The sequence below is a fragment of the Echinops telfairi genome, unplaced genomic scaffold (assembly GCF_000313985.2).
Source record: "Echinops telfairi isolate 266 unplaced genomic scaffold, ASM31398v2 ScPeMD7_40;HRSCAF=151, whole genome shotgun sequence".
Lineage (NCBI taxonomy): Eukaryota > Metazoa > Chordata > Mammalia > Afrosoricida > Tenrecidae > Echinops > Echinops telfairi.
In genome coordinates this window covers 860,552-886,625 of record NW_022103938.1, presented here as the reverse complement: position 1 = coordinate 886,625, position 26,074 = coordinate 860,552, and the positions used below count along the sequence as shown (strand labels likewise).

Genomic DNA, 26,074 nt, shown 5'->3' with positions numbered 1-26,074 from the left:
ACCTGATCCCTTCGACACCTCGTGGTTGCATAGGCTGGTGTGCTTCTTCCATGTGGGCTTTGTTGCTTCTGAGCTTACATCAAGATTTTTAATGTTTGCCCAAAAGGTACATGAAATGTATATTGGTTTTAATTTGTATTTTCTTAATCACAAAGGAGAATGAGATTATTTTTATATTTATACATTCCTTCTTATGCTTTGCCAATTCAAGTGTTTAGAAGTTTTTCTTTTTCTGACTGATTTATAAGAGCTGATTTTTTTATCTGTTAAATAAATTGCAAATATTTTTCTTGCTATTAATCATTTGTCGTTTAAGTTTGTGTCTGTTTTTTTATAAAAATTTTAATATTCATTTTATGAAAAAGGGATGCACTATGAAGATAAATACTATAATTATCTTTTTCATCTTCATGTAATTCATTAAAATTAAAATGGCAATAGATGGGGTCATTAGCAACATTTATTTTATTTCTTTTTTTATTCATTCATTTTATTGGGGGCTCTTACACTCTTATAAAAATCCATGCATCCATTGTATCAAGCACATCTGTGCATATGTTGCCATCATCCTTTTAAAAACATTTTCTTTCTGCTTGAGCCCTTGGTATCAACTCCTCCTTTTTTTTTTCTCCTTCCCCCAACCTCCCACCCTGGTGAACCCTTGCTAAATTATAATTACTATTATTTTCATAACTTACACCATCCACTGTCTTCCTTCACCCACATTTCTGTTGTTCATCTCCCTGGGGGTGGGGGAGGTTAATACATTGATCATTGTGATCGGCTCCCCTTTCTCAAATTTCTCCCGCCTTCCCCCCAACCCTCATGGTATTGCTACTCCCGTTACTGTTTCTGAGGAGTTTATCTATCCTGGATTCCTTGTGTCTAGAGCTCTTATCCATACCAGTCTTTATGCTCTGGTCTAGCAGGATTTCTAAGGTAGAACTGAGGTCATGATAATGGGGGGACAGGTGGACAGCATTAAAAAAGTTGTGTGTTTCGTCGGTGCTATACTGCCCCTGACTGGCCCGTCCCTTCCTTGTGACCCTTCTATGAGGGGATATCCAGTTGTCTACAAATGGGCTTTAGGTCTCCACTTCAGCGCCCCTCCTTTACATAGATATGATTGCTTGTTTGGGGTCTTCTGATGCCTGATACCTGATCCTGTTGACACCTCATGATCACACAGGCTGGTGTGTTTCTTCCATGTGGGCTTTGTTGCTTCCCTGCGAGATGGCTGCTTATTTATCTTCAAGCCTTTAAGACCCCAGATGCTATATGTTTTGATAGCCAGGCACTATCAGCTTGCTTCACCATATTTGCTTATACACCCATTTTTACTTCAGTGATCATATTGGTAAGGTGAGAATCACAGAATGCCAGGTTATTAGAACAAATTATTCTTGTATTGAGGGAGTACTTGAATAGAGGCCCAGTGTCCATCTGCTACCTCAATACTTAGCATATAAATATATGTAAATAGACCTATATCCTATCATTATATATAAATATATTTGCATATGTATGTGTCCGTATTTATACCTCTATAAATGTCTTTTGCCTCCAAATTCTTTCCTCTGTTTCCTTTTACTTTTCTCCTGTCCCACTATCATGTTCCATCTTTATTCAACTCTTTGTAATTCCTCTCAGCTACACTGCACTTGATCAAACCCCACCAGGTATTCTACACTCTCCTCGCCATCAATTTTAGGTCTCCTGTTGTAACTTTGTCCCTGGATTTATTGGGTCCTCCCTCTCTTCCCCCCACCTTCCCCTCTCTCATGACTCCCAGAACCATCGGCCCCATTGTTTTCTCCTCAGGATTGTTTATTCTGCCTATCTTATATAGATAGGCATGAGAAAAGAAAAGAAAGGACAAGCCTATATATAGTTCAAGGTCTGTCTGCTGACCCTTATGAACATTTCTCAATCAAGTCTGATGATGTGCCAAACCCTGCCCCCCAAAATCTATTTTGGGGATTCCTTGGGGACTTCATTGCTTTGCTCCCTTGGGGTGGGGTGGGGGTGGGGGAGGTGTCAGACCCGGCACAATTCCCACCCTGTGTCTCCAGTGCTGTCCCCCACAGGACTATGGGTCAGTGAGGGGATGTCACGTCTCATGGTGGGGCCTGCCCTACAATTCTCTCTGTGCATGGGCTGCTCTGAGCAGGAATGTCATCCTCAGGCTTGGTGGGCCAGGATTCAGTTCTCTTTTTCTTTTCTTTTTTTATACATAAATCATTTTATTGGGGGTTCATACAACTCTTATCACAAGCCATACATACATCCATTGTCTCAAGCACATTTGTACATGTCACCATCATCATTTTCAAAGCATTTTCTTTCTACTTGAGCCCTTGGTATCAGCTCCTCATTTTTCCTCTCCTTCCCTCTCCCTTCCTCCCTCATGAACCCTTGATAATTTCTAAAAATTTTTTCGATGTTTTGCACTGTCCGCTGTCTCCCTTTCGCCCCTTGTCTGTTGTCCATCCCCCTGGGAGGTTATAGGTAGGTCATTGTGATCGGTTCCCCCTTTCTCCCCCCACCTTCCTGGGGAGGGGTATTTTCAATGAGTTAATTACTACCCATATTCACTCCTTATCCTCATTGCTAAGGCTCACATAAAAATAATATCTGTGTGAAATTTGCTAGAAGAAAGGATGTAGTGGTTCCATTCCAGTGCTACAGAAATTCCCAGAGTAATATCAGACTAACAAAACGTGTCTCTCTGATTTTACATTTGGAAGAGACAAAGAGAAAAAAAAAAAGAAAGGATGTAGTATTCTTGTAGAATTTAGGAGCATTTTGGAGATTTTTCATTTGCTTATGAATACATGATTCATACAACAATTAAGTCAAAAGGTTGAGAATGGGCACTATCTTATGATAGCCATCTTGTGACAGACATAGGCTGCCTTATGGTGCATAATTCTATACAGAGTCATCCAAAATATAAAGAACTAGAATATTAAAAGAGGACTGGGTTTTTTTAGGAAAAGTTTATAACGATGTCATAGTCCTAGTGCTCTTCAGGAAGCTATGCAGTGGCTATAATTTTCATTCTGGATGATTTTTTTTCTCAAGGTGCTGAGTTATCTGAAAGATTATCCCTTAATGTGCCACCAAATGTGGTGAAAGAATCTCCCAGAGCCTCTGTCTCCGTTTTGGGTAAGTCTCCAGTCCCTAGAGGATTTACGCATTAAATAATTTCCACTATATTTCTTTTCCATTATCATCAAAATAGCAGCCGCAGTTTTAATTTATTTCTTCCTCCCTTCCTTACCTTTCCTAAGAATTCTCATTTCTTGACCTCAGTTTATTATCCATTTGTTCTAAATGGTTGTGGTAGATTATGACCTCTAGGTCTGATGACTTCACATCTCTCTCATTTCCCAGGAGACATACTAGGCTCCGCAATAAAAAACTTGCAAAACCTCCTGCAGATGCCCTATGGCTGTGGGGAACAGAACATGGTCCTCTTTGCTCCTAACATTTATGTTCTGAACTATCTGAATGAAACCCAGCAGCTGACTTCAGACATCAAGTCCCAGGCTGTTGGCTACCTGGCCGCCGGTGAGTAACTGGATAAGAGAGTGGAAACTCCACAGTGTTATTTTCAGTGGATTCTCAGTAAGTTTGAATTGCTACTTATCTCTAAGTACTAACACCATGGTAGTTCTTTTCATGGTGACTAGCCAATAAATTGTTTAGGGCTCCAAACCTTCTAAATGAAGTAACAACAAAATTCAGGAAAGATCACAAAAGAGCCCAGAGTGTTTGGGTAATGTCTCTAGCCTAAGTATACACATTAATCTATCATATTATTTCATAAACACTTTCACTCAGGGTACCAGAGACAGCTGAAGTACAAGCACTTTGATGGTTCTTACAGCACCTTTGGGGAACAATATGGCAGGAACCCAGGAAATACATGGTAAGAGGAGGGCAATTTTTGAGCTCTTATTGTTAATGCTAGTTCTGTATGTGCACCATGACAATTGTATACTAAGGAGAAAATCTGAGCTTCAAATATCTGTATATTAAACTTGTTCCTCAAATTAATCCTGTTAATAAGCTATTCTTTCTGTATTTCCCACAATGATGAATTTGGATTCTCTTTGTTTGGTTCGGGTTTATAATATGACCAGTGAACATCTTGATAAACCATATCAACTTCAGCTTATGCTATGATTTTTATATCATACTCATCTTTAACTGAGAATAAATTCACTCACAGAAGTAAAGAAATGAGGAGGCAATGATAAGAAACATTGTATGTTAAGTCTCTTGGGCATAGAAATGTTGCGCAAAACTCACCGCCATAGAGTCGATTCCAGCCCATATCAAGCCTGTGTTGGGTTTCCGGGACGTCATGAATCTCTACGGGAACAGATAGCCTCGTCTTTCTCACGAAGAATGGCTGGTAGGTTTGACCAGCCAGTCTTACAATTCACAGTCCAACAGTTCCCTGACAAAGAAGCCATTGCCTATGGGCGCGGCATGTGAGAGAGTCTGTCATCTGAAGGGAATCTTCAAAAAGGAGAAAGATTTCAATTTCATTCAAAAAATAAGTAAATACAGAAGTACTTAGACTACTAGCAATGAGAACGTGAGTCAGAAAGGGAATCCCAGAGCTAACAGATTGAGCAAGAGACTAAAGGGAGATGGGGGCTCTACTTATAGAGGATTTATATGAGAGGAGTCACACCAATGTAAGAAGTATCCCCCAAACCTGTTACCATTGTAACAACATAAATATCTTCTTTACCCCACCCTTTCGTCCCTCAGGCTCACAGCGTTTGTTCTGAAGTCCTTTGCCCAGGCTCGGGCTTTCACCTTCATTGATGAAGCACACATTACCCAAGCTCTCACCTGGCTCTCCCAGAAGCAGAAGGACAGTGGCTGTTTTAGGAGCTCAGGGTCACTGCTCAACAATGCCATTAAGGTGAACTGTCCCAAAGCTTCCTCTGTCCAGGGTGATGTCCACCAGAGTGATGAAAAGTAATAACTTAAGAATTCCTACGGGAAGTTATCAGAGGAAAATAAAACACAGATAGCACACACACCCCCAAAAATAAATAAAACAAAACTCACTGCCATTGAGTTGATGCCAACTCATAGCAACCCTGTAGGGCAGGGTAGGACTGCCCCTGTGGGTTTCTAAGACTGTAAGTCTTTATGAGAGTAGAAAGCCCTGTCTGTCTCTCAGCACAAAGAAAGAAGAATAGAATTAAGTTGGTTTTGATATTTTACCACCTAGTAATTGATACAGATAAGAATAAATTCCTTGACACAGCAGAATATACTGAGTAAGAACATTGTCATAAATTAAATTATAGAAGTCTCTCTTCAATATTTACAGGGTGGAGTAGACGATGAAGTGACCCTCTCTGCCTACATCATCATCGCCCTTCTGGAAATTCCTCTCCCAGTCACTGTAAGTACCATCTCATTGCCCTGATGACTCACATGCAGATCTGGATGCCAAGAAGTTGGTTACCTGTTTTCTGAAATATCACCTTTACTAGAAACCAAATATCAGATTTCTTTCCATACCATGCCAAATGCTTCCCAGATGAATAGTGGATTTGGTCAAATCAGCACAAGAGAGTTACATTTCCCCAGGGATGCTCCTGTGCTATTTGTCCTCTCCTCACCCCTTCACACACACACATACACACACACACACACACACACACACACACACACACACACACACACACACACGAATTCTAAATGCATGGTCTCTATTTTGTCATTATTGTTAGTTACCACAAGTTGCCGAGATGACCGGGATCTAGGCCAGACACTGCTTCTGGAGCCCACAGACAAAAGAGTGGGGTCCTGTCCCCCCTTGCTTGGCCTTGGGCTATGTGCTGTCCAGGATTGGGATGATTCCTCTGGCCAATCATGTGGTCAGACCCGACCGTGTCTGCCCCAGTGTACCGGAGGCAGCAGGCACCAAGAGAGGTCCTGCCAGACCCCAGTATGGCCCTCCCACCTAGGAGTCCAGCTAGCCAAGGTCCTAGAGGGAATCCAGAGATGAACAGGTGTATCCAGGGTGCTGCCAGCCTCTGCCCCCAATGTATTGCCCTCTTTTCTAGCCAAGCAAATTGTATTAGTCTAGGTACTTTGGAGAAACAAATCCACAGCAACTCATGTATAAGAGAGAGTTTTATGCAAAGAAAATGTGCATCACAAAAACATCCCAACCCAATGCTGCCCAAGCCCACAAGTCCAACATTAACCCATACCCAACACCAGTGCACAAAGTCCTTCACCTCACAAAACAGAGGCAATAATGCCGACTGCAGGAGGAAAGCTGAGTCAGTGAACGTGTAAGCATCTCAGCACTGGCAGCCATACGGCTGCTCCAGCACCCAGGGCTGCATCGGGATAGATCCATGCGGCTTCTCCTTGGGGATGTCTTGTAGGAAATCCATCTTGCAAGCTGAAGCAGGGAACTGCTAAGGCAGCTGCACCCAATGCAACCATCACAAAACAAGAGACCCGAGAACTAGAAAGGCGAGGCTTCACCACCCATTTATCCCTCCGTCTTTCAACCAGACCCACGTGATTATCGGCCAGGCTGGCACAATTAACTAACTCACAAATCCTCTTCACGTCCAAGTTCTTTGTCTACTCGAGTCTGGAAGGCCTGTGAGTGTCCAGAGAGGCCTCCATGCAGCTTGGCTGCTGGCAGTTTCCTGTAGGGAGCAGGGCAGCAGGAGCCTGGCCCACATCTCTCTCCATAGACACATCCTGGCTTCTTCTGGGCGGGAGTCAAGGTGATGGAGGGCTCTACTGTTGCTGCTGCTGATGCTTCAGCGCACAGTAGGCCTGCACCAGCTGCTCATGCACAATAGGATCGGACTGCTGTGATCCACAGAGTTTTCCCTGTCTGATTTTTTGGAAATATTTTGCCAGATCTTTCTTCCCAGCCCATCTGAGTCTGGAAGCTCTGTTGAAACCTTTTCAGCATCACAGCAACATGAAAGCCTCTACTGGCACATGGGTGGTGTTTGCACTTGAGTTGTATTGGCCTGGAATGAAACCAGATCTCCTACATGGGAAGCAAGGATTCTACCACTGAATTTCCAACAACCTCAGTGTGAAAATTAACCAATTTTCAAAATGCTGTTTTCTCGATCCATAAGAATGAGAGTAGATGGACAAGTGTATTTGAAAAACATCATTGACTCCTTGCTCAGATCTGTGTGCTTACTTAGAAATGCTAACATCTCTGGTCACAAAGTTATGAGCATCCTTGTTTTCTTCCCAGCATCCTGTTGTCCGAAATGGCCTGTACTGCTTGGACTCAGCCTGGAAGTTAGCCCAGGATGGAGCCCACGGTAGCCATGTCTACACCAAGGCACTGTTGGCCTATGCTTTTGCCCTGGCAGGTAACCAGGACAAGAGGAGAGAGGTACTCACGTCACTTGAAACAGAAGCTGTGAAAGAAGGTGAGTGCACGAGCTAAGGGATTTCTCCCACCCACACCCTCCGTGTTGCAAATTACACAGCAAAAAAAACCCAAAAAAACTCTACCCCTATCTCCTGTGATCCCTCTTCTTCACTTATTTATCAAGTCCCATTGTACATTCTCACTCGCTCACTCACATAGTCTACACTGACTCGAGGGAAAAGACCCTATAGCACAGGGTAGATGTGCCCCTGTGGGTTTCTGAAACTGCAACTCTTACAGGAGTTGAAAGCTTCATTCTTCTACCAAGGAGCAGCCGGTGGTTTCAAACTGCTGACAATGCAGCTAGCAGCCAACTGTGTAATGCACTGTGTCATCGGGGCTATTATAAAATCTAGGACGTCTACATCAAATCTCACATCAAGAGATGAGAGACCATGTAGCATCGTAGCTAGGATCTCAATCTTTGGGGACTTCCTGGGTATGAGCCCTAGCTCTAAAACGTAGTAAGTAAGGGCTTAGTGAAGACTTACTAAGTCACTTAGCTTGTTTGTGTTTCAGTATCAGCAAAATAGGGACCATAGGAATGTTCCCCTCATACGGTTGTTAGGGGGTTACAGGGCTCAAGGCATGTAAAACTCTTAAAAGAGTCCACGCCATATAATAAGGCCAGGGGGCTTTAAAACTTTGTGGAGAAATAGAGTTAAGAGATAGTCAAATTTTTCCATACTTTTAAAATTACCCTCATGCTATAGAACTATTAACTACCGGTATTATTACGTGGTTAACCCTGCTGACATGCAGTCAGTTAAGTTTTCTATTAAAAAAAAGGTATCTCTATAAGATTTGGATGCTTATAATAAGAAAGCAGCTCTCATTTCAGTTCTGGTTTTGCTACTTACATCTTACATTCAACAGGACTATGCAGTCACTTATCAATCCCTTTTTCTCGTGTCCAGATAATTCCATCCACTGGGCACGGCCTCAGAAACCCAAAGCACCTACGGAGCCCTTTCGCCAACCCCAGGCTTCCTCGGCTGAGGTGGAGTTGACGGCCTACGTGCTCCTCGCTCACCTCACCACCCAGCCTGCCCCGTCCTCGGAGGAACTCGCAGCTGCCTCGCGCATCGTGAAGTGGATCACAAAGCAGCAGAACGCCCACGGGGGCTTCTCCTCCACCCAGGTCTGCAGCGTGCCCAAACCCGTGGCTTGAGCTTGAGGCAGCGAAAGGTTTGGAGATGCTAGAACCGCGTAGCAAGTAGAAAATATAAGTTGCAAAGGAAAGAAGAGGAGCTTAGAATTCAAAGAGAGTAAGAAAGGAGGGGAAAGGAAAGTCAAAGAGGACTAAAAGAAAATGCTCATCCCTGTTATTAACACAGTCTCCTATGTCCCACAAGCGTCCCTCCGTAGATCAAGTAGTGGGACGCCTAGGCTCTATGGTCAATAGCCACCGTGGAACAGATAAGAAAACCTCCTGCAATCCCTTTAGAAGCTCGACGATTCCTTGAGAAACTGTTCCCAGAAACTCCTCAAACCCAATCCTCTCTCTTTACAAATCTCCCCATTCTTCGTTCCAATTTAGATGGCTTCCTTACACATTTCATGCCCCCACCCCCACCCCAGGTCCATCTCTTAATACTGGTTAGCAGGAGCCTAACGACTCTCTTGACTCATTCAAATTCCTGAGCCTACTACCCTTAGATCATCCAGTATCGGGATGAGGACTCGATTTCTTCCCTTTTTTTAACAGTTTTATTGGCCCTCCATTCACCTATCATACAGTTCAATAGTTCATCATATCAAGAAGAGTTGTACAATCATTTCCACAATCAATTTTAGAACATCTTCTTTTCGAAAAGCGCTCAATGTCTTGATGTACATGAGAGAAATATTTCTCTCCAGAAAACTGAGAAGTCAGTGTAGCTATCCTCAAAGAGAAAGAAAAATGTGGCAAGCAGGCACCCCTTCCTTTATCTCTTGTTTTTTTCCATTTGAATGTTTTTATAATGATTGTATTCAAGCATCTACCATTTATTTCTTAGGGATTTATTATTTGAAAGATGTCCATTCAGCTGAATGTTGATGAGAATTGAGAATATAGCATACCAGTAGAAAAAGCACTAAATACTGGAAATGCTCTCATTTTTTAAAATGGAGTCATGGAACACTGTTCCTAATCAAGAAAATAATCATAGTTATTTATATTTTATTTCTTTCGGAGAAATCAAACCACAATTTTAAATTAATCATTTTATTGGGGGGGGCTCTTACAAATCTTATGACAATCCATCATTCAATTGTATTAATCACCCTTGTACATATGTTGCCATCAATATTTCCAAAACATTTTCTCTCTATTTGAGCCCTTGGTATCAGCTCCTCTTTTTTTCCTCTCCATCTCCCCCCATCCCCCCTTGTGAATCCTTGATCAATTACATATTATTGTTATTATTTCATGTCTTACACTGTCCATTGTCTCCCTTTACCCACAGCTCTGTTCTTCATCCCCCTCGGGGTGAGCTATATATCCAACCTTGTGATGGTTCCCCCTTTCTGCACCTTCCCCTTCCCCCACCCTGCCCCCACAATCCCCCTACCCACATGATATTTCTACTCCCACTACTATTCCTGAGGGTTTTATCTGTCCTGAATTCCATGTGTTGAAAGCTCTTATCTGTACCAATGTGTTTACTCCAGTCTAGCAGGTAGAACTGGGTCATGGTAGTGGAGTGTGGGGTGGGGGGAGAATCATTCAGGAACTAGAGGTACAGTGTTTCATTGGCGCTATACTTCACCCTGGTTGAATTGTCCCTTCCTTGTAACACTTCTGTGGGCGGAGATCCAGTTGTCTGCAGATGGACTTTGGGTCTCCACTCCAACCCTTTCTTTCACATCAATATAATTGCTTGTTTTTTATCTTTTGATGCCTAATACCTGATCCGTCAACACCTCATGATCACTCAGGCTGGTGTGCTTCTTCCATGTGGGCTTTGTTGCTTCCCTGCTGGATGGCTATTAGTTTAACTTCAAGCCGTTAAGACCCCAGACACTATATCTTTTGATAGCTGGGCACCATCCACTTTCTTCACCACATTTGCTTATGTACCCATTTTGTCTTCAGTGATCATGTCAGGATACACTCTTTGTGAGTATCACAGAGTGCCAGGTTATTAGAACAAAGTGTTCTTGTGTTTAGGGAGGCCTTGAGTAGAGGCCCAAAGTCCATCTGCTACCTTAATACTTAACATACAAATATATGTACATTGGCCTCTATTCCTTTCATTATAAATTAATGTATTTACATATATACATGCCTATAGCTATACCTCTATAAATAGCTTTTGCTTCCTACTTCTTTCCTCTATTTCTTTTCACCTTCCTCCTGTCCTGCTATCAGGCTCACCCTCCACTCGGCTCTCAGTGATTCCTCTTTGGATTTAATCAAACCCCACCAGGCCTCCTTGCCATCATTTTTAGATCTCCTCTTTTTCCCTCATCCCTGCGTCTTTTGGTTCCCTGCACCACCACCCCCTTCCCACCCCATCCTCTCCCATTCTCCCCTGGAACCACCAGTCGCACTGTTTTCTCCTCAGGATTGTTTGTCCCACCTATCTTATAATCGATAGACATAGAACAAATAAAAGAAAAACAAAAATGGTAGTTCCAGGTCTGTCTGCTGACCCTTGTGTGTGTTTTCTGATCAAGGGTGCTGAGGTGCCAAGCCCTGCCCCCCGAGTCAGAGTCTATCTTCAGGAGTCCTCGGGGACTTGGTCACTCTGCTCCCCTGGCTGCCCTGCTGCACTCCCTTCACGCTTCACCCCGCTGTGCGTGGGGCAGAGCAGGCACCCTTTCTGCCCGGTGTCTCCAGTGCTGTCCCCGTAACGCTATGGGTCAGGGAGGAAACATTGTGTCTCGTCATGGGGCTGGCCCTAAGGTCCTCTCTGTGCATGGCTGCTCAGAGCAGTGATGTCATCCCAAGACTTGGTGGGCCAGGATGCGGTTCTCTCTCCCTCTCCCTCTCCCTCTCCCTCTCCCTCTCCCTCTTCCTATTTCATACCTGAGTGGTCTGGAGAGAACTGCCACTCTCTCCTGGCTATATCTTCAGTGATGTCCTCTGTATTACATTCTTCTGGGGAGGTGTCAACATAGCTCAACTTGGGCCTGTCAAACCCCATGTTGATCATGACTGTTAAGCAATTGGGTTTCTCCCAAGGCATTGACACCAGCAGTGGAGCAAAGATTAATTTGAGGATTCAAATTGAACTTTGGTTGAGTGATAGATAGCAGGTCCTACCATAGTTGCTAAGTAAGACATCAAAGGCAAAGTAATGCATGGAATAATCCCCTAGTATAAAAGAGTGAGCATCACAAAGTTCATGGGACTATGGAATGAAAAGATAAGGGGATTTTCCCACAAACTTAACCAAAAAAAAAAACGACCTTCCGATTAGCTCCACATTCTAAATCCACCACTAGCCACGTTCTACATCTCACATATTGAGAAAACGATCCATCTTATGAGATACAAAATAATGTGTAAATAGTATGGTTCTGGCATCTTATCTCATGATCATAATCCATTTAACTATTAGAACTCCAGCATTCTTCATGAAGAAAGAAAATTATCCAATCTTCTTTGTTGTAATAAGCTCTCCAAACCATGTCATCTCTGAGCAGATTCCCTTGTTTGCCTCCTTCAGGACACAGTGGTGGCCCTCCATGCCCTGTCCAGATACGGAGCAGCCACTTTCTCCAGCACTGGGAAAGCCACACAGGTGACTGTTATAAATTCAAGGAGCTTTTCCACACATTGCCAAGTGGACAACAACAACAAGCTGTTGCTACAGCAGATCCCCTTGCCAGAGGTGCCCGGAGAATACACTGCCAAAGTGACAGGCGACAGATGTGTTTATATCCAGGTAAGACCCCTGGGAGACATGTGAGCAGAGGGTGCACAATAACTCTGCTTAGTGAAGAATTCTAACTGGGCAAGTGATAGAGCAAATCCCTTTCAAATAGTTGAAAGGAATGTGAGGAAGAGTGATAAAAACAGGTTTCCTTTTTCTTTCTTTGATATCCCATAGACATCCTTGAAGTACAATGTTCTCCCAGGGAAGGAGGAGTTCCCATTTGCTTTGAAGGTGCAGACTGTGCCCCAAACTTGTGATGGATTTAAAGCTCATAGCAGCTTCCAGGTCTTAATGAATGTCAGGTAAGACCTTCTGAATGTATCACCAATACATTCCGTTCTAAGGACAGCGGTCATCAGCTGAATGGGATGTCTCAGTTAGTAGAGCAGTGTGACTATCAATATTTACACATTTGTTGAAAAATCAATGTCCTCTCCTCTAGGGACAAACAGAATTTCTCAAGATCTATTCTTAACCATCCTCATTATGGCATGATGAAAAATTCCCCCTAAATAAAGAAAGAACATCATCTTTTATCACTGATCTGAATTCCTTCTAATGTAATGTAGGAATTCTACAATATTCTTCGCCAATCTAAGATTGAAATGGAGAATTCTTGAAACGTTTGAATAGAATTTTAACTCTCTGTTAAAATTCCTTCTGACCATAAGGGATAAATAAATCTCAGATTATATTTTAAATGATATTTCCAGGAAAATGCCAATCTATATGGCAACATTTAAGTAGTGACTGGACTTGCCAAAAAAAAAAGTATCTGTCCAGGGTCTTAAAGGCTTGAAGGTAATCAAGCGGCCATCTAGCTCAGAAGCAACAAAGCCCACATGGAAGAAGCACACCAGCCTATGCAACCACGAGGTGTCGAAGGGATCAGGTGTAAGGCATCATCAGAACAAAAAATCTTACCATAGTGAATGATGGGGGGAGTGCAGAGTGGAGATCCAAAGCACATTAGTAGGCCACTGGAGATCCCCTTGCAGAGGGGTCTAGGGGAGGAGATGAGCCAGTCAGGGTGCGATGTAACAATGATGAGAAATGCAACCTTCCTCTAGTTCCTAAAGGTTTCCTCCCCGCTCCCACTACCATGACTCGAATTCTATCTTGCAAGACTGGCTGGACCAGGGGAGGTACACTGGTACAGATAGGAACTGAAAATACAGGGAATCCAGGACGGATGAGCCCTATAGGACCAGTGGTGTGAGTGGCGAAACAGGGAGGGTAAAGGGAGAATGGGTAGGAAAGAGGGAACCGATTACATGGAACTGTGTGTGACCTCCTCCCTGGGGGACAGACAACCAAAAAGTGGATGAAGGGAGACGTCGGACAGGGCAAGATATGACAAAATACCCATTTATAAACTATCAAGGGCTCATGCGGGAGGGGAGAGCGGGGAGGGAGGGGAAAAATGAGGACCTAATGTCGGGGGTTTAAATGGAGAGAAAATGTTTTGAGAAACGATGTACAAATGCGCTTTACACAATTGATGTGTGTATGGATTGGGATAACAGTTGTATGAGCCCCTAATAAAATGTTAAAAAAGAAAAAAATTAAAATTAAAATTAAAAAAAAAAAAAAGTATCTGTCTAAAAAGGATTTTATTACTTGTTGGGAATACTGTTCAGGAAAAACATCAAGATAAAATGTATATAACTAGAGGTCTCAGACCCAAGATAAGCATCACTTGTAACTTTTTTTTCTTAAAGCACAGATTCACATACATGGAGTTTTGGTTCAGCCAGTCTAGCCCAGGCCCAAGTCTCTGTGGCTTTAACAAGAGCCCTGCCAATGCAGAGACACAGCCAATCGTCTAAATCATTGGTGTAGGATATTAAGAAAGACTTGCATGCAGCTTTCAGAATTTCTGCGTATTTACTGTATATGTAGAAACGGGAATGTCTAATAACACACAGTCCTAATTCCTTTCTGGCTTCCCTCCTCGGATTTTCAGTTACACAGGAAGCCGCCCTGCCTCCAACATGGTGATTGCTGATGTGAAGATGGTGTCTGGGTTCATTCCCCTGAAACCAACAGTGAAAATGGTAGGTGTACTATAAGCCCGGGAAATGGTCTTTTATTTCTTGTGCTATCTATCCCCAGAACAAGAAAATGCTGATACTGAAATATTTCTAAGTCAGCTTCCATTAAGGAACCATAAACCCAAATCCAACCTCCACTGTCATCAAGTGGATTCAGACTCATAGCAGACGCTATATACGGTGGTCCAAGGCTTCGTAAATCTTTTTATTTGGGTGGGGGGGGGACCTTTCTGGGAGCAAATAGCCTCATCTTTTGCCTGTGGAGTGGCTGTTGAGTTTGAACAGCTGCCCTTGAGGTTAGCAGTCCAATGCTTACCCAGTAGCACCACCAGGTTCCATATCAGAGAACTATACCTTCAATTTTCCAAATTGAAAAGTGTAACGTAGCATGTAATGTAGCATGTTCACATGGGCCCCTGCACTTGCATCAGTCTGGTAAGAGTGATGGTAATGAGAAGAAAATATCAGTAGGTTCCTGCCTTCCTAAACTTAGACTCCGATGAAAAAGAAAATGTGTTTCCACTTAAAGCAACTGAAAAAAAAACAAACAGAGACAAAACAAAACAAAATGAAACATTGATTATAAATATTACAAGAGTTCAAAGAAAAATCAGAGTATTCTAAGAGTAAGAGGGAAAAAAACTCATTCGTAAAGGAGTAGAATGTGAATTAACATCTGAGGGACTCCCAAGTTTAGGGTGTTTTGCTCCCTTTTCTTCAGATAATCAAATTTACACAAAGGTCATGTGTCAAACTCATATTTAATTCTGAGGTCAAATTACCTTTCATTTTAGATTTTACACTTTGTTGTCTTTGCTCATTATAAACTTTTGAAAATGTTCTATCTTTAAGCTAAATTTGGCAACAAAAACCCCTTTCTCTCCTGGATGTAACTCATGGGTTATATCTATTTATTAACATTTATGACCTCTTTTCTTTTTTCAGCTTGAAAGAGCCAACCTTGTAAGCCGGACAGAATTCAGCAGCAATCATGTCTTGCTATACCTGGAGAAGGTGAGAGCCTGCCAGTCTAGGTGTGAAAAATATAAACAATAATCTCTCTAAGGAAGCCCTCTGAAAAGTAATCAATTATTATATCAGCACCACCATACCACATCCATATAAAAAAAAGAAACAGTATCCATTTGAACTAAGACTTGGATCATAAATGTATGAGGACAGCCCCATCAGTAAACCAATCTGATTGTGTAGCTATATGTTGTAGCATAGTTTATTCATTTCCATATTGATAGGTATGACAAATTTTATCAGCCTTTGTTTGTTTGTTTGTTTTTATCGGCCTTAAGGCTTTCATTAGTGAGAGTAATATCTTCACAAGGAGTATAACTGTACCAAGTCTCATGGCTACCCAACCAATAGAGTCGAAATATTGTCCATCGCCTATGACCAGAGCCACACAGGGAATTCATGAGAACATATGAGCCCTTTGGGTGATTTCAAAAACCATTGGGGGAATTCCTCATTTGCATGCTGTAAGGGTTTTGTGTACAATATAAGGACTCAGGAGTGGCTTACTAGTTGATAAAAAGATTTTCCCCAATACTAGAGGAGTCCTTAAACTTAACCGAAGAAGAGCACAAAAAGGTCCCTGGAGGATGGTTTGATTCTTCTTTCCTTTCCAGGTGACCAATCAGACACTGAGCTTGGCCTTCACCGTGCAGCAGGACATCCCTGTGAGAGATCTAAAACCAGCCATCGTGAAAGTCTACGATTACTATGAGACAAGTAAGTAGGAGACTTTTGCCCGGGGAACTAAATCCCTGATGATAGAACATCAGATCTGCTCGATGTGTTGGAGCCGTTTGTGACCTTGATGTTCTTAGCCCTTCATTTTGTCTGCAGGAAGTCTAGCGCTCCTAATTCTCTCTGCCCACGTTGTAGAAACTGGCAGAAATGTATCAGCTACCAGCACACAGTGCCTGTAGGACAAAATGAGGGGCTTGTGAAGTATAACATCTAAAATATCCCACAAAACTGTAGGTTCAAGGGAAAGAACATCTGTGAAAGGCAGTAATGAAATTCCTCGAGCAATGAGCCAAGTGAATGATACTTACATCCTGAGAGGATGCGCTTCTTCCCACACGAGGCCCCATCACGGCACCGTGTCCCCTAAGTGTTTGTTTTTCCCTTTCTCTTCACCTAATGGTTTCCAGGTTGTTTCCTAATGGTTTTGTTTTTGTTTTTTCAGGTGATTTTGCAGTTGCTGAGTACAGCGCCCCCTGTAGCAAAGGTAAGCAATGAGCACTCCTTCTAAGTGCATCAGAATCCCATTAGCTTGTCCCCAAATCAACTCCATGGTCTCAGTGATGTCCAGATAAGTAAGGGAAGGTCATCAGAATGGAAATAAAATGTTTGTGCCGTGTTTCCGCAGTAATTTCCACTAAAGTCACTATAGTTAGTTATAGTAACAAAAACATCTTGAAAATCCAATTTGCTGGCATCGGTATACCTACATGGCTAAAATTCTAGGATCAATTCTTTTATGAACTTTCTAGTATGCAATCTCACTGCCATTTAGTCATAGCAACTCTAAAGGAGAGAGTAGAATTACCCCCATTGGGTTTCAGAGGCTATAATCATTAAGGGAGTAGAAAGTCTCATCTTTCTCTTGTGGAGCAGCTGGTAGGTTTGAAATGCTGACCTTGTAGTTAGCCATACAATACATAACCCACTAGGACACCAGGGCTCCTTGACAGCACTTTTCAAAACAAAAAAAAAGAACAACAACAACAAAACTCCACCACTATCTTTAGCCTCTGAATCCCAAAGGGCCATTTCTACTCTGTCCCACAGCGTTGCTGCAAGTCAGAATCAACTCAATGGCAGTGAATGGGGGTTGGTCTTTTTTTGCTGGGGGTTTTGTTTGACTGCCTGGTTGGTTAATGTGCTGTCGTTATTAGCCAATTACAATGGTGTTTCTAAACATACAGTTTCATCTGCATACAATATAAGCAAACCCTGTTGTTTTTGTAGCTGCCAGTGTTTCCATACTTTCTGGTTTTGTCAAATTATCCATTACTTTTAGCTACAACAGTAATTAGTATTTGTGAGCCTGTATCAGTTACTTTTTTGGGAATAGAATAGTAATTGAAAGAAAAAAATGTTAAAAGTTTCTGCTCACTCACCAATGATGTAACTAAACCAAAATCAAACAAAATCAGAGCAACCCACTGCCGTCTCGTTGATTCCAACATATGGAGATCCTACACAGAATTCCCTAGGCTGTAAATATTGACAGGAACAGATAGTCTCATGTAATTTATAGTGGAAGGATTGTACAAAACAATGGAGTTGGCATTGAGTTTTATTCATATAATCTAAGAAATGTTACATCTAAATGTTCACATTATTTTTAGTACATACAACTGTATGATTAAAATAGATAATAGACATTACTAAGGGTTCTGCATGATTTGTACTAGAGAAGGTCCTTAGGGGTAAGGATGACACTATGATTTACACCAACCTTAGTGATGCCATGGATAGAATTCTAACTAAATGTTTGTATAGATTGCATGTTGCTCAGACTGTAAATTACTACAGAAGAATACATTTATTGCAAGAGGGCCACTGACTGTCAAAATTCAGACAATTCGTAGGGTTGCTTATTGGTTATTTGTAATGAACCTTATTTTCTACTGTAATAATTAGATAACATTATGCTACTCAGATCTAAAGAAAGGAATTCGCTGCCCAGGAAATCCAAATCCATCTTAATTTCCTTTATTTCCACCATGACAGATCAAGGAAATGCTTGAAGGCTACATCAACAAAGACTGTTCTGCTACAGCGCCTGTGGAGTATACAAGAAAAGAGTTTTATCGCTTAATGAATAAACTGGTTTTTTTGGTCAAACTTTATCCTGATTCTTCATCCATCGAATAAATATTTATTGTATGCTCATATGATTCCCAGTAGGATTTGTGGTGGTGGGTGATATTCAATCCAAATCCAATGGTTAGGCAGAGGTCCAGAGTCAGAAGCCAAAAATATCCAAAAGCCACAATAGGTCTTCTTGCTTCTATCAAAAGCTCAGTGAGGAAAATAGAGGCCGGCTTGCCAGGTGAGATGATGTACATAGAACTGTGTGGTGGCATCACTGTATAGCTGAGGAAAACCAAGGATGTGGCCTGGTTCACACCCGGTACTAAGGTGGTGTCTTTAAGATATCATCAAGGAAACAAAGAGTGTGGCCTGGATCTCAACCAATACTAGCTCAACTCACTGCCAACAAGTCAAGGCTGACTCATAGTGACCCACTGTGGGTTCTAAGACTGCAACTCTTTAAGGAGTAGACAGCCCAGTCTTTCTCCTGTGGAGTTGCTACTGGCTTCAGACTGCCAACCATGAGAATCATGACCCAACACCACCAGCACTCCTACCCAGTGCTAAAGTGGAGAATTAAAGCTGCCCTCAAAAAAAAAGTTATGTGGCTTCGCCCACACCCTCCGCCAAGGCCAGTTCTCAAAACCACCCCACTCCTGTCCGTCAGCATAATGGACTATAAAGTCCTAGCCATAGCCGCAGGACTATAACGTCCAGAACCATAATATATTATATAAAGAACCGTGGCTTAAAGGGCTACATTAATTCACCTTCCACAGAATAAATTCCAACTCATACTGACCCTTTAAGGCAAAGTAGAACTGCTCGTTAGGGGTTCCGAGGCTTAAATCTTTATGGAAGCCGAAAGTCTCAACTTTCTCCCCTGGAGTGGCTGGTAGGTTCAAACTGCTGACTTGCAGTTAGCAGTCAAAGAGGGGACCTAATTATAACTGAAAATTGATGTATTACCTGTCTGGTGACATGAGAAGTTGGGATCAGCTACTAGCAGCACTTCAAGTATCTTTACTAATAGTCGTAATAAATGTATGATGAGTTTTCGTTGATAAATTTGCCCCCCCAAAAACAAACTCACTTCAGCCAACTGATTCCAATTCGTAGTGATTCTATAAAATAGTTCCAAGACAATGTCTCTTAACCAAAGCAAAAATCTTCATCTTTCTCCCTCGGAGCTACTTGTGGGCTTTAACCATCTGCCTTGCAGTTGGCTACCCAGTGCTTGTCCCAAAGTGCCACCAGGACTTTGATACAACCTGGTGATTGGAAATGAGTTCTCATGAGTGAAATAAGTAGTAATCAAGACTTATTAACTCTCTAAATTGGACAGCAGTGATTTTCAAAATTTAGTCCCTGGGCCATCAACAAATGCAAATTACAGGCCGTATCCTAGACCTATTTCATTAAAAACTGGGTTGTGTCCTAGGATTCCGGTTTTAATAAGGTTTTCAGGTAGTTATAATGCACGGTAAAGTTTGAGCATCACAGGGCTAGAAACTATTGTCCGTCTACAACAAATAACCTAAATGGAACTGGCTAAGATCAATTCACACCTGCACACATGAACAAGGAGCTCCGGCAGGACTGGGGGTTAGGTCTTGGGCTGCTAACCACAATGTCCATGAAACATATTAAAAAAGAAAGAAAGAAAGAAATGTAAAATCTTCTCTAAGACAGGAATCTGGAATGTGAGAAGTCTTATTCCCTTATTTTGGTTGCTGGCGTATAAAGAGAAAACACAGAAATCCTGAGGATTGATTATAAGGTGACCAGATGTCCCGCTTTTGGCGGGACAGGCCCGATATTTGGCATTTTAAAAAAGTCCCGATTTTTGGAAAGTGCACGACAAGCTAGGTAACGGTCTATTTGGTCCATATAGACCAAATTTTTAATCAAGAACACATACCCCGCCCTCCGGTCAATGGTGCCCCCTTTAAATCTGGTCACCTTACTGTAAGAGCCCCCCAATAAGATGATGTGTAAAACAAAGAAACAAGCAAGTACCACACAGACACACACACACACACACACACACACACACACACACACACAAAGAGTACCAACATGAGTCCACCGAGGTAAGCTCAAAAACTACAATGATCATAGTGGATAAGCTACGTAATGCAGAAATGTCAAGTCAGGGGGCAGGCACTTTGGCGGGGGTCTGACCCAACCCAGGGATCCATATGGCAGCCAACTAAAAAAAGAGGGGGAAAGAGAAGGTGGGGGAAGAGGGTGATGGGGGAACAGGGCACTAATACACCCACAGGGAGGGTATTGTTTAAATCTCCACAGGAAAGGAAGAGAGGGACAAGGGTCCGAGGACCTGTTTACAGGAGCAGACAGCTTCATCGTTTGCCCACAGGGCAGCTCGTGGGTTTGAAGCACAGACCCTGTAGTTAGCAGTAACCCTGAACCCACTGTGCCACCAGGACAGAATGGCATTAACAATAAAACTTTAAATCCCTTAAGGCTATCAAATCAATTCTGACTCATAGGGATCCTGTAGGACAGAGACTATAAATCTTAACTGGAGTCGAAAGCCTCATCTGGTGGTTTTGAACTGCTGCCCTTGCAGTTAGCAGTCCAATACATAACCTAGTACACCACCAGGGGTGGGTCCACAATTGTATCATCGTGTCAAAGAAACTCTTTGGAGGAGAGCAGGCTGACCCATGAATGAAACTTGTGTTTAGGGCCAGGTATCGGCGTGGTTTATTGGACAGGATGTCAATGGGACCTGAATCACTTTCTGGAATACCTTAACCCAAAAGATCCCACGGCAAATAATAGCCTGTCAACACCTCAGCAGTGGCCAGTCCCACTGCTCTGGGGATTCCTCTCAGGGAAGAGACACCAAGGTGCCTGCAGACCATCTATCTCCCTGTGTCTGCTACGGAGCAAGATCCGCTCGTCAAGTGTGATCATTGCCCACTATTCAAGCCGCCCCGTTGGACTGACAGGAGCATGTATTTCAGACCTTCGTGAGGTTCTTGCCACCTGGAGATCTCATGCAGCCACAAGTGTTACACAGCCTTCCTCAGCCAACTACCTGCAGTCCACAGGATCAATTTAGATCTATTCTTCATCATTCTGGGGGTTAGGAATCTTTGGCAAAGAGGGAGTGCCTGGGCTTAGACTCTAGCCTGCCAGTATACCATGCAGACTGTAGTGGCTACAAAGTCTCGTGCCAATTGACAAATAGGGTGAAGGGGTGGAGTCTAGTCTGTCAATCTGGTCACAGTCTGATAGTACCTCCTTGTGGGCATGGCCTTCTCATAAGGAGGGTCCTGGGAACCTCCCCACCCCGCCTCTCTCTGCTTCACCTTCCTGTTGATGAGCCACTTGGAGCCTTACCAATAGCAGCCGGAACCCTGGAAATGTGTCCACCGCCATTGGATCCACAAGACTTTGCACTCACTGACCTGCGATCTTCCTGCATTCTGCTTCATTCCACGTGGCTGCGTGAGTCCGAAGAGGGATTTATGGATTCATATCACACTGTGGAATAGTATTGGACTTAAGGACTTGATCTGGACTGGGCTGGGATATTTGCTTGATATATAATTACTTGTTTATATAAAGCTCTCTCTTACACATATATGAGTATACCTGGATTATCTCTATTCAACCAGGTCTAACACACAGACTTTCCCTCTGAAGTCCTGTTATCAAGAAGCTGGAGTAGATCCCGTTGCACACATGACCCCAAAATGGTCCTTTCTGTGTTTACCTCTAGATTGCTTGTTTGTTCACAACAGGTTATAAGACCTTTAGTCCAAAGCCCTTGATACTCAATCTTCACACCTCTAAATACTGGTGGAGGAGCCCTGGGGGGTGTAGTGCCTTATTGCGCTGGGTTGCTAACCACAAGGTCAACAGTTCAAACTATTGGGTGCCTCTGGTGGGAAATACTGTACCTTGGTTCTTGGCTTCGCATGAGAACAAACTCACACGAAGCCTGGTTTGTGATTCAAGTAGTTTTTCACAAAGGACAGAAGTTTCTGGTTTTACAGTCACTGAACACAGGCAACCTCATGGGACTGCACGCCCACACGTGGTAGCTTGTGGCCAGAGACGGCCAAGCGGAGCTGATGGGTGAAGAAGAAGGTGGTCTCCTGCTCAGGTACTTGGTGCCTCAGGCTGGGAGGCGTGGTTGGCCGCCTTGGCTGAATTAAGCCCACCTGGGCCTAGTTTGGGCCGCCCAGTTAGTCTTCGTGGCTGGCTAAGGGCTTGCCTGATTCTCTTCCAACCTCTTGTAGGGGTCCTTCAGGCATGGAGAGGGACACCCCCACCACTCCCTGCCTCTTCCTACCTAGCAAAACAATCAACCAAACCTAAGAAGAATGAGGCTTTCTACTCCAGTGAAGATGTATAATCTTGGAAACCCACAGGGGCGGTTCTATCCTGTCCTATAGGGTCGCTATGAGTCAGAATTCAGTTTGGTTTTGAAGTACTGCTGGCCCTGTCACATCGGCACTGGCCTGCCAACCTGAAGATCCGTGGTTCAGACCCACCCACCACTTGAAGAGAGAAAGAAGAGGCCATCTGCTGGCATGAAGCTTGATAGCTTCAGAAACCCTGGGTTGGAATCAACGCAATGTTGATGGGTTTGATTTGGGGTTTGGTAAGTACTTTGGGGTTTTTTAAAAAATCATTTTATTCGGGGCTCTTACAGCTACCGTATTATAACATTCCATACATCAGTTGTTTCAAGCATACTTGCACCTATGTTGGTAAGTACTTCAAATCATATTTTTAGTCGTTTAGAAGCTACCTACTTTGCAAACACACCCCACACCGACCCGCAACTGCACCCATCTGATAGCCACAGATAAGAGCAAAGGAAATCAAACCAATTGCCCCGTGGCACTTCGGGCTTAAGGCAACCCCATGTCTTGCAGCATAGAGCTGTGCTCTGTAGCGTTTTCAAGGCTGTGTGTGATCGCCAGGCCTTTCTTCTGAAGAACTTCTGGGTGGGTTCAAGCGCACCAGCTTTTGGGTTAGAGCACTAAAGCATGTTTACCACCTATAGGTAAAACAAACACTTTCATATAAAAGACCTCAAACTGCTGCTTCCCTTCAGAACGTTCTGACTTAGAGACACTGCCCGGCTGTTGAGTGACATCAAGAAATATCTTCCATTCTTCTCTAACCCAGGATTTCTTTTGTCCTCTTCCCTTCCGAGTGATGAAGTCCATCACATCACCCTGAAAGGGTTTCTTTGGGGAAAACGTCCTTTCTAGTGAACCAGCACAAAAGCTGGGGGGAAAAAAGAAAAAAGTTGGCTTTGCAACACTGCCATCTTCTGGTCAATTCCTTCACTGCCGCGGGTCTGGTGCAATTGCAACCAGTTACAGGTAGAGGTAGACTCAAGCCTCTACGGGGAGGCTGGGCCTGCAGGGACCTCACAGTGTAGTCACCACGTGGTGCAAGGGCTTCTCTTCGTAGTCTGTCCAATAGGGTAGTTGGGCTTGTTACACGGCATTTCAGAACTCCTAAGAATAAACATTCCAAGAAACCATGACAGAAGCTGCAAGGCTTCTTATGAATAAGCTCTAAAACTCCTGCAGTATCACTTGCTTCACACTGAACTGGCCAAATGTATCACAGGTTCAGCTGAGCTTCAAGAGGAAGTGAAACAGGCTTCACACCTTGAGCAGAGTGGCAAGATCACATAATAAGAGAGCATGCAATACCCAAACCACAATAATTTGTTCTTAATTAAAAAGCATGTGGTTGGAGGTACTGTGGCCATCTTTTGAAACGCAATTCACCACAATGGATGGATGGATTGTGATAAGAGCTGTAAGAGCCTCCAATAAAATGATTTATTTTTTAATGCAATTTACTATTTTATTTGAGCTTAAATTGTGAGCACCTCGATTTGTAATGGCTATGCATGGCAGTGACAGCCCAGAACCTACTGGGGATTCCCAAATCAATTAGCTTCCATTGAATTATTTCTGACCATTAACTAATGAAGTAGAAAATCTTGCCCGCAAGCAAAGTGCATTGGAAAGTAGATGACCTCTGCCCCTTTCTGCCAGCCCAGGGAGGGAAGGCTCTCTTAGGGCCTTGCCTGAATGTGCCTTTGCTGGAGGTCACCCTACTGGAAACAATACATAGTCCTGAGTCATGCCCCATCAGTTGGGTCCTGACTGCCTGCGCCATCCTCTCTAACAACATACATGTCCTAATCATGGTTTGGTCCCTGCTTTTTCAGTCCCACTTAAAACTGTGATGTATTGATCTGCCACCAACCATAAGCTTGTGATGATTCCCTTTGTCCCATGCCCTGTGTATCTAGTTTCCCGATCCTGAAAACTTGGACACCATTTTGATCTTGTGCTGACAGCCTCCCTCATCCAGATGATGTGTCTTTGTGTTGTTTCAGTCCCTTGAAGACTTAATAAATCTTTTCCTTAAATGATATTTGAGATTGGGTTCTCTTTTATACTCTGTTATTCGGCCACAAAATTCACATCTTCTACATATAAAAAAATTAACTTAGCTTCACTTCTGTGGTAGTTACATAATCTGTTGTCAACTTGAGGAGAGGTAGAGTCTAGCCTGTCAATCACATTGCAGCTTGATGAACTCATTTGGAGGTGCCACAGAGATAAATAGCTTACTGGGTGCCAGATACACACAGACTCTGCTTTGCCTTCCTGCTGACAAGCTGCATGGGGCTACACTGATGCAGCCAGAGCCCTGGAATTGGAGGAGCCACATGGAGACCCACACCAGCACTGAAATGCTTCCACCGCCACTGGATCCACAAGACTTTCCACTCACTAGCCTGTAATCTTCCTGCACTCAGCATCATTGCATGGCTTCATGAGTCTAAAGAGGAATTTATGGACTAGTATTGACATATGGGGTAATAGCGGACTTATGGACTTGATCTGGACTGGTGGGCTGGGATGTTTTCTTAATGTACAATTGCTCTTTAATATCAAGTTCTCTCTTACACATGAGTGTCTCTGGATTTGTTTCTCTGGTCTACCCAGACTAGCACAACTCCCAAACATCTCATCACAATATGACAGAGTTCCGGATGTCGTCTGAGTCATCTGTGAAGGAGGCTCCTGGTGTGACATTCCTGAGGGACAAAGTCTCAAGTACAGTTCCTCTCAAACCCGTGACACCAAACTAAAAAGTCAAAGTATCTGCCCTGCGCATCAACCTAGTATCAAGATGAGACAAAGGTAGGATGAGGGCAATAAGCATTCCATTCAAAACACTGGGAGTGTAGGGAGTTCACAGCAGTGCTAGTCCTAGCAGTTCAGAAGTCCAGCCAGGCAGGTTACCCTTCCCCTGGGAGTGGCTCTCCAGATGTCTGTTCTGGGGTTCTAAGCTCTTGGGATGCCCCACCCTTCCTGTGTTTGCAATGAGGAGCTTCCTCTGCCTGCTTCATGCCTACAAAAGGTTGAAGACTCAAAAGCCTCTTTTTACTTTGCACTCTCTCTGGCCCTTTGAATCCAAGGTAGTGTAATTAATTATTCCTAGCACTGTATAGATAGACTTCCTTTATGTTAATTGACAATGCGTCCCATTAGACCAAAGCCACATGGATAAATCCCTGATGGGGACAGTGTTGGTTCCGTGGCAGAAGTCCCAGGCGTGTCACTCATGAGCAGCCATCACATGGCTGACAGTGGAGGTTTATGTGCTGCTATTATGCTAAATAGCTTTCAGAGGAGCTTCCAGACTAAAACAGATGAGGAAGAAAGGCATGGTGATCTACTTCTGAAAGTCAGTCAATAAAAACAATAGGGAACACAACATTCCAGTGACACAGTGTGGGAATTGCACCTGATCTG

The 26,074-nt window shown here is 43.2% G+C and overlaps 1 protein-coding gene across 2 annotated transcripts in view; it reads left to right on the top strand.

Annotated features, from left to right (window-relative positions):
* Positions 1-18,268, top strand: part of LOC101653536 (alpha-2-macroglobulin) — a 66,068-nt gene extending 47,800 nt beyond the window's left edge. For both annotated transcript variants that reach the window (XM_045290518.1, XM_045290517.1), the window contains exons 23-36: positions 3,085-3,168; positions 3,397-3,573; positions 3,847-3,934; positions 4,789-4,945; positions 5,363-5,437; positions 7,283-7,463; positions 8,383-8,606; positions 12,124-12,342; positions 12,508-12,635; positions 14,300-14,390; positions 15,333-15,401; positions 16,031-16,133; positions 16,597-16,638; positions 18,150-18,268. In XM_045290518.1, coding sequence (XP_045146453.1) covers positions 3,085-3,168; positions 3,397-3,573; positions 3,847-3,934; positions 4,789-4,945; positions 5,363-5,437; positions 7,283-7,463; positions 8,383-8,606; positions 12,124-12,342; positions 12,508-12,635; positions 14,300-14,390; positions 15,333-15,401; positions 16,031-16,133; positions 16,597-16,638; positions 18,150-18,166 — 1,655 coding nt within the window. In that variant the 3' untranslated portion in view covers positions 18,167-18,268. The remainder of the gene's footprint in view (positions 1-3,084; positions 3,169-3,396; positions 3,574-3,846; positions 3,935-4,788; positions 4,946-5,362; positions 5,438-7,282; positions 7,464-8,382; positions 8,607-12,123; positions 12,343-12,507; positions 12,636-14,299; positions 14,391-15,332; positions 15,402-16,030; positions 16,134-16,596; positions 16,639-18,149) is intronic.
* Positions 18,269-26,074: the final 7,806 nt, after the last annotated feature.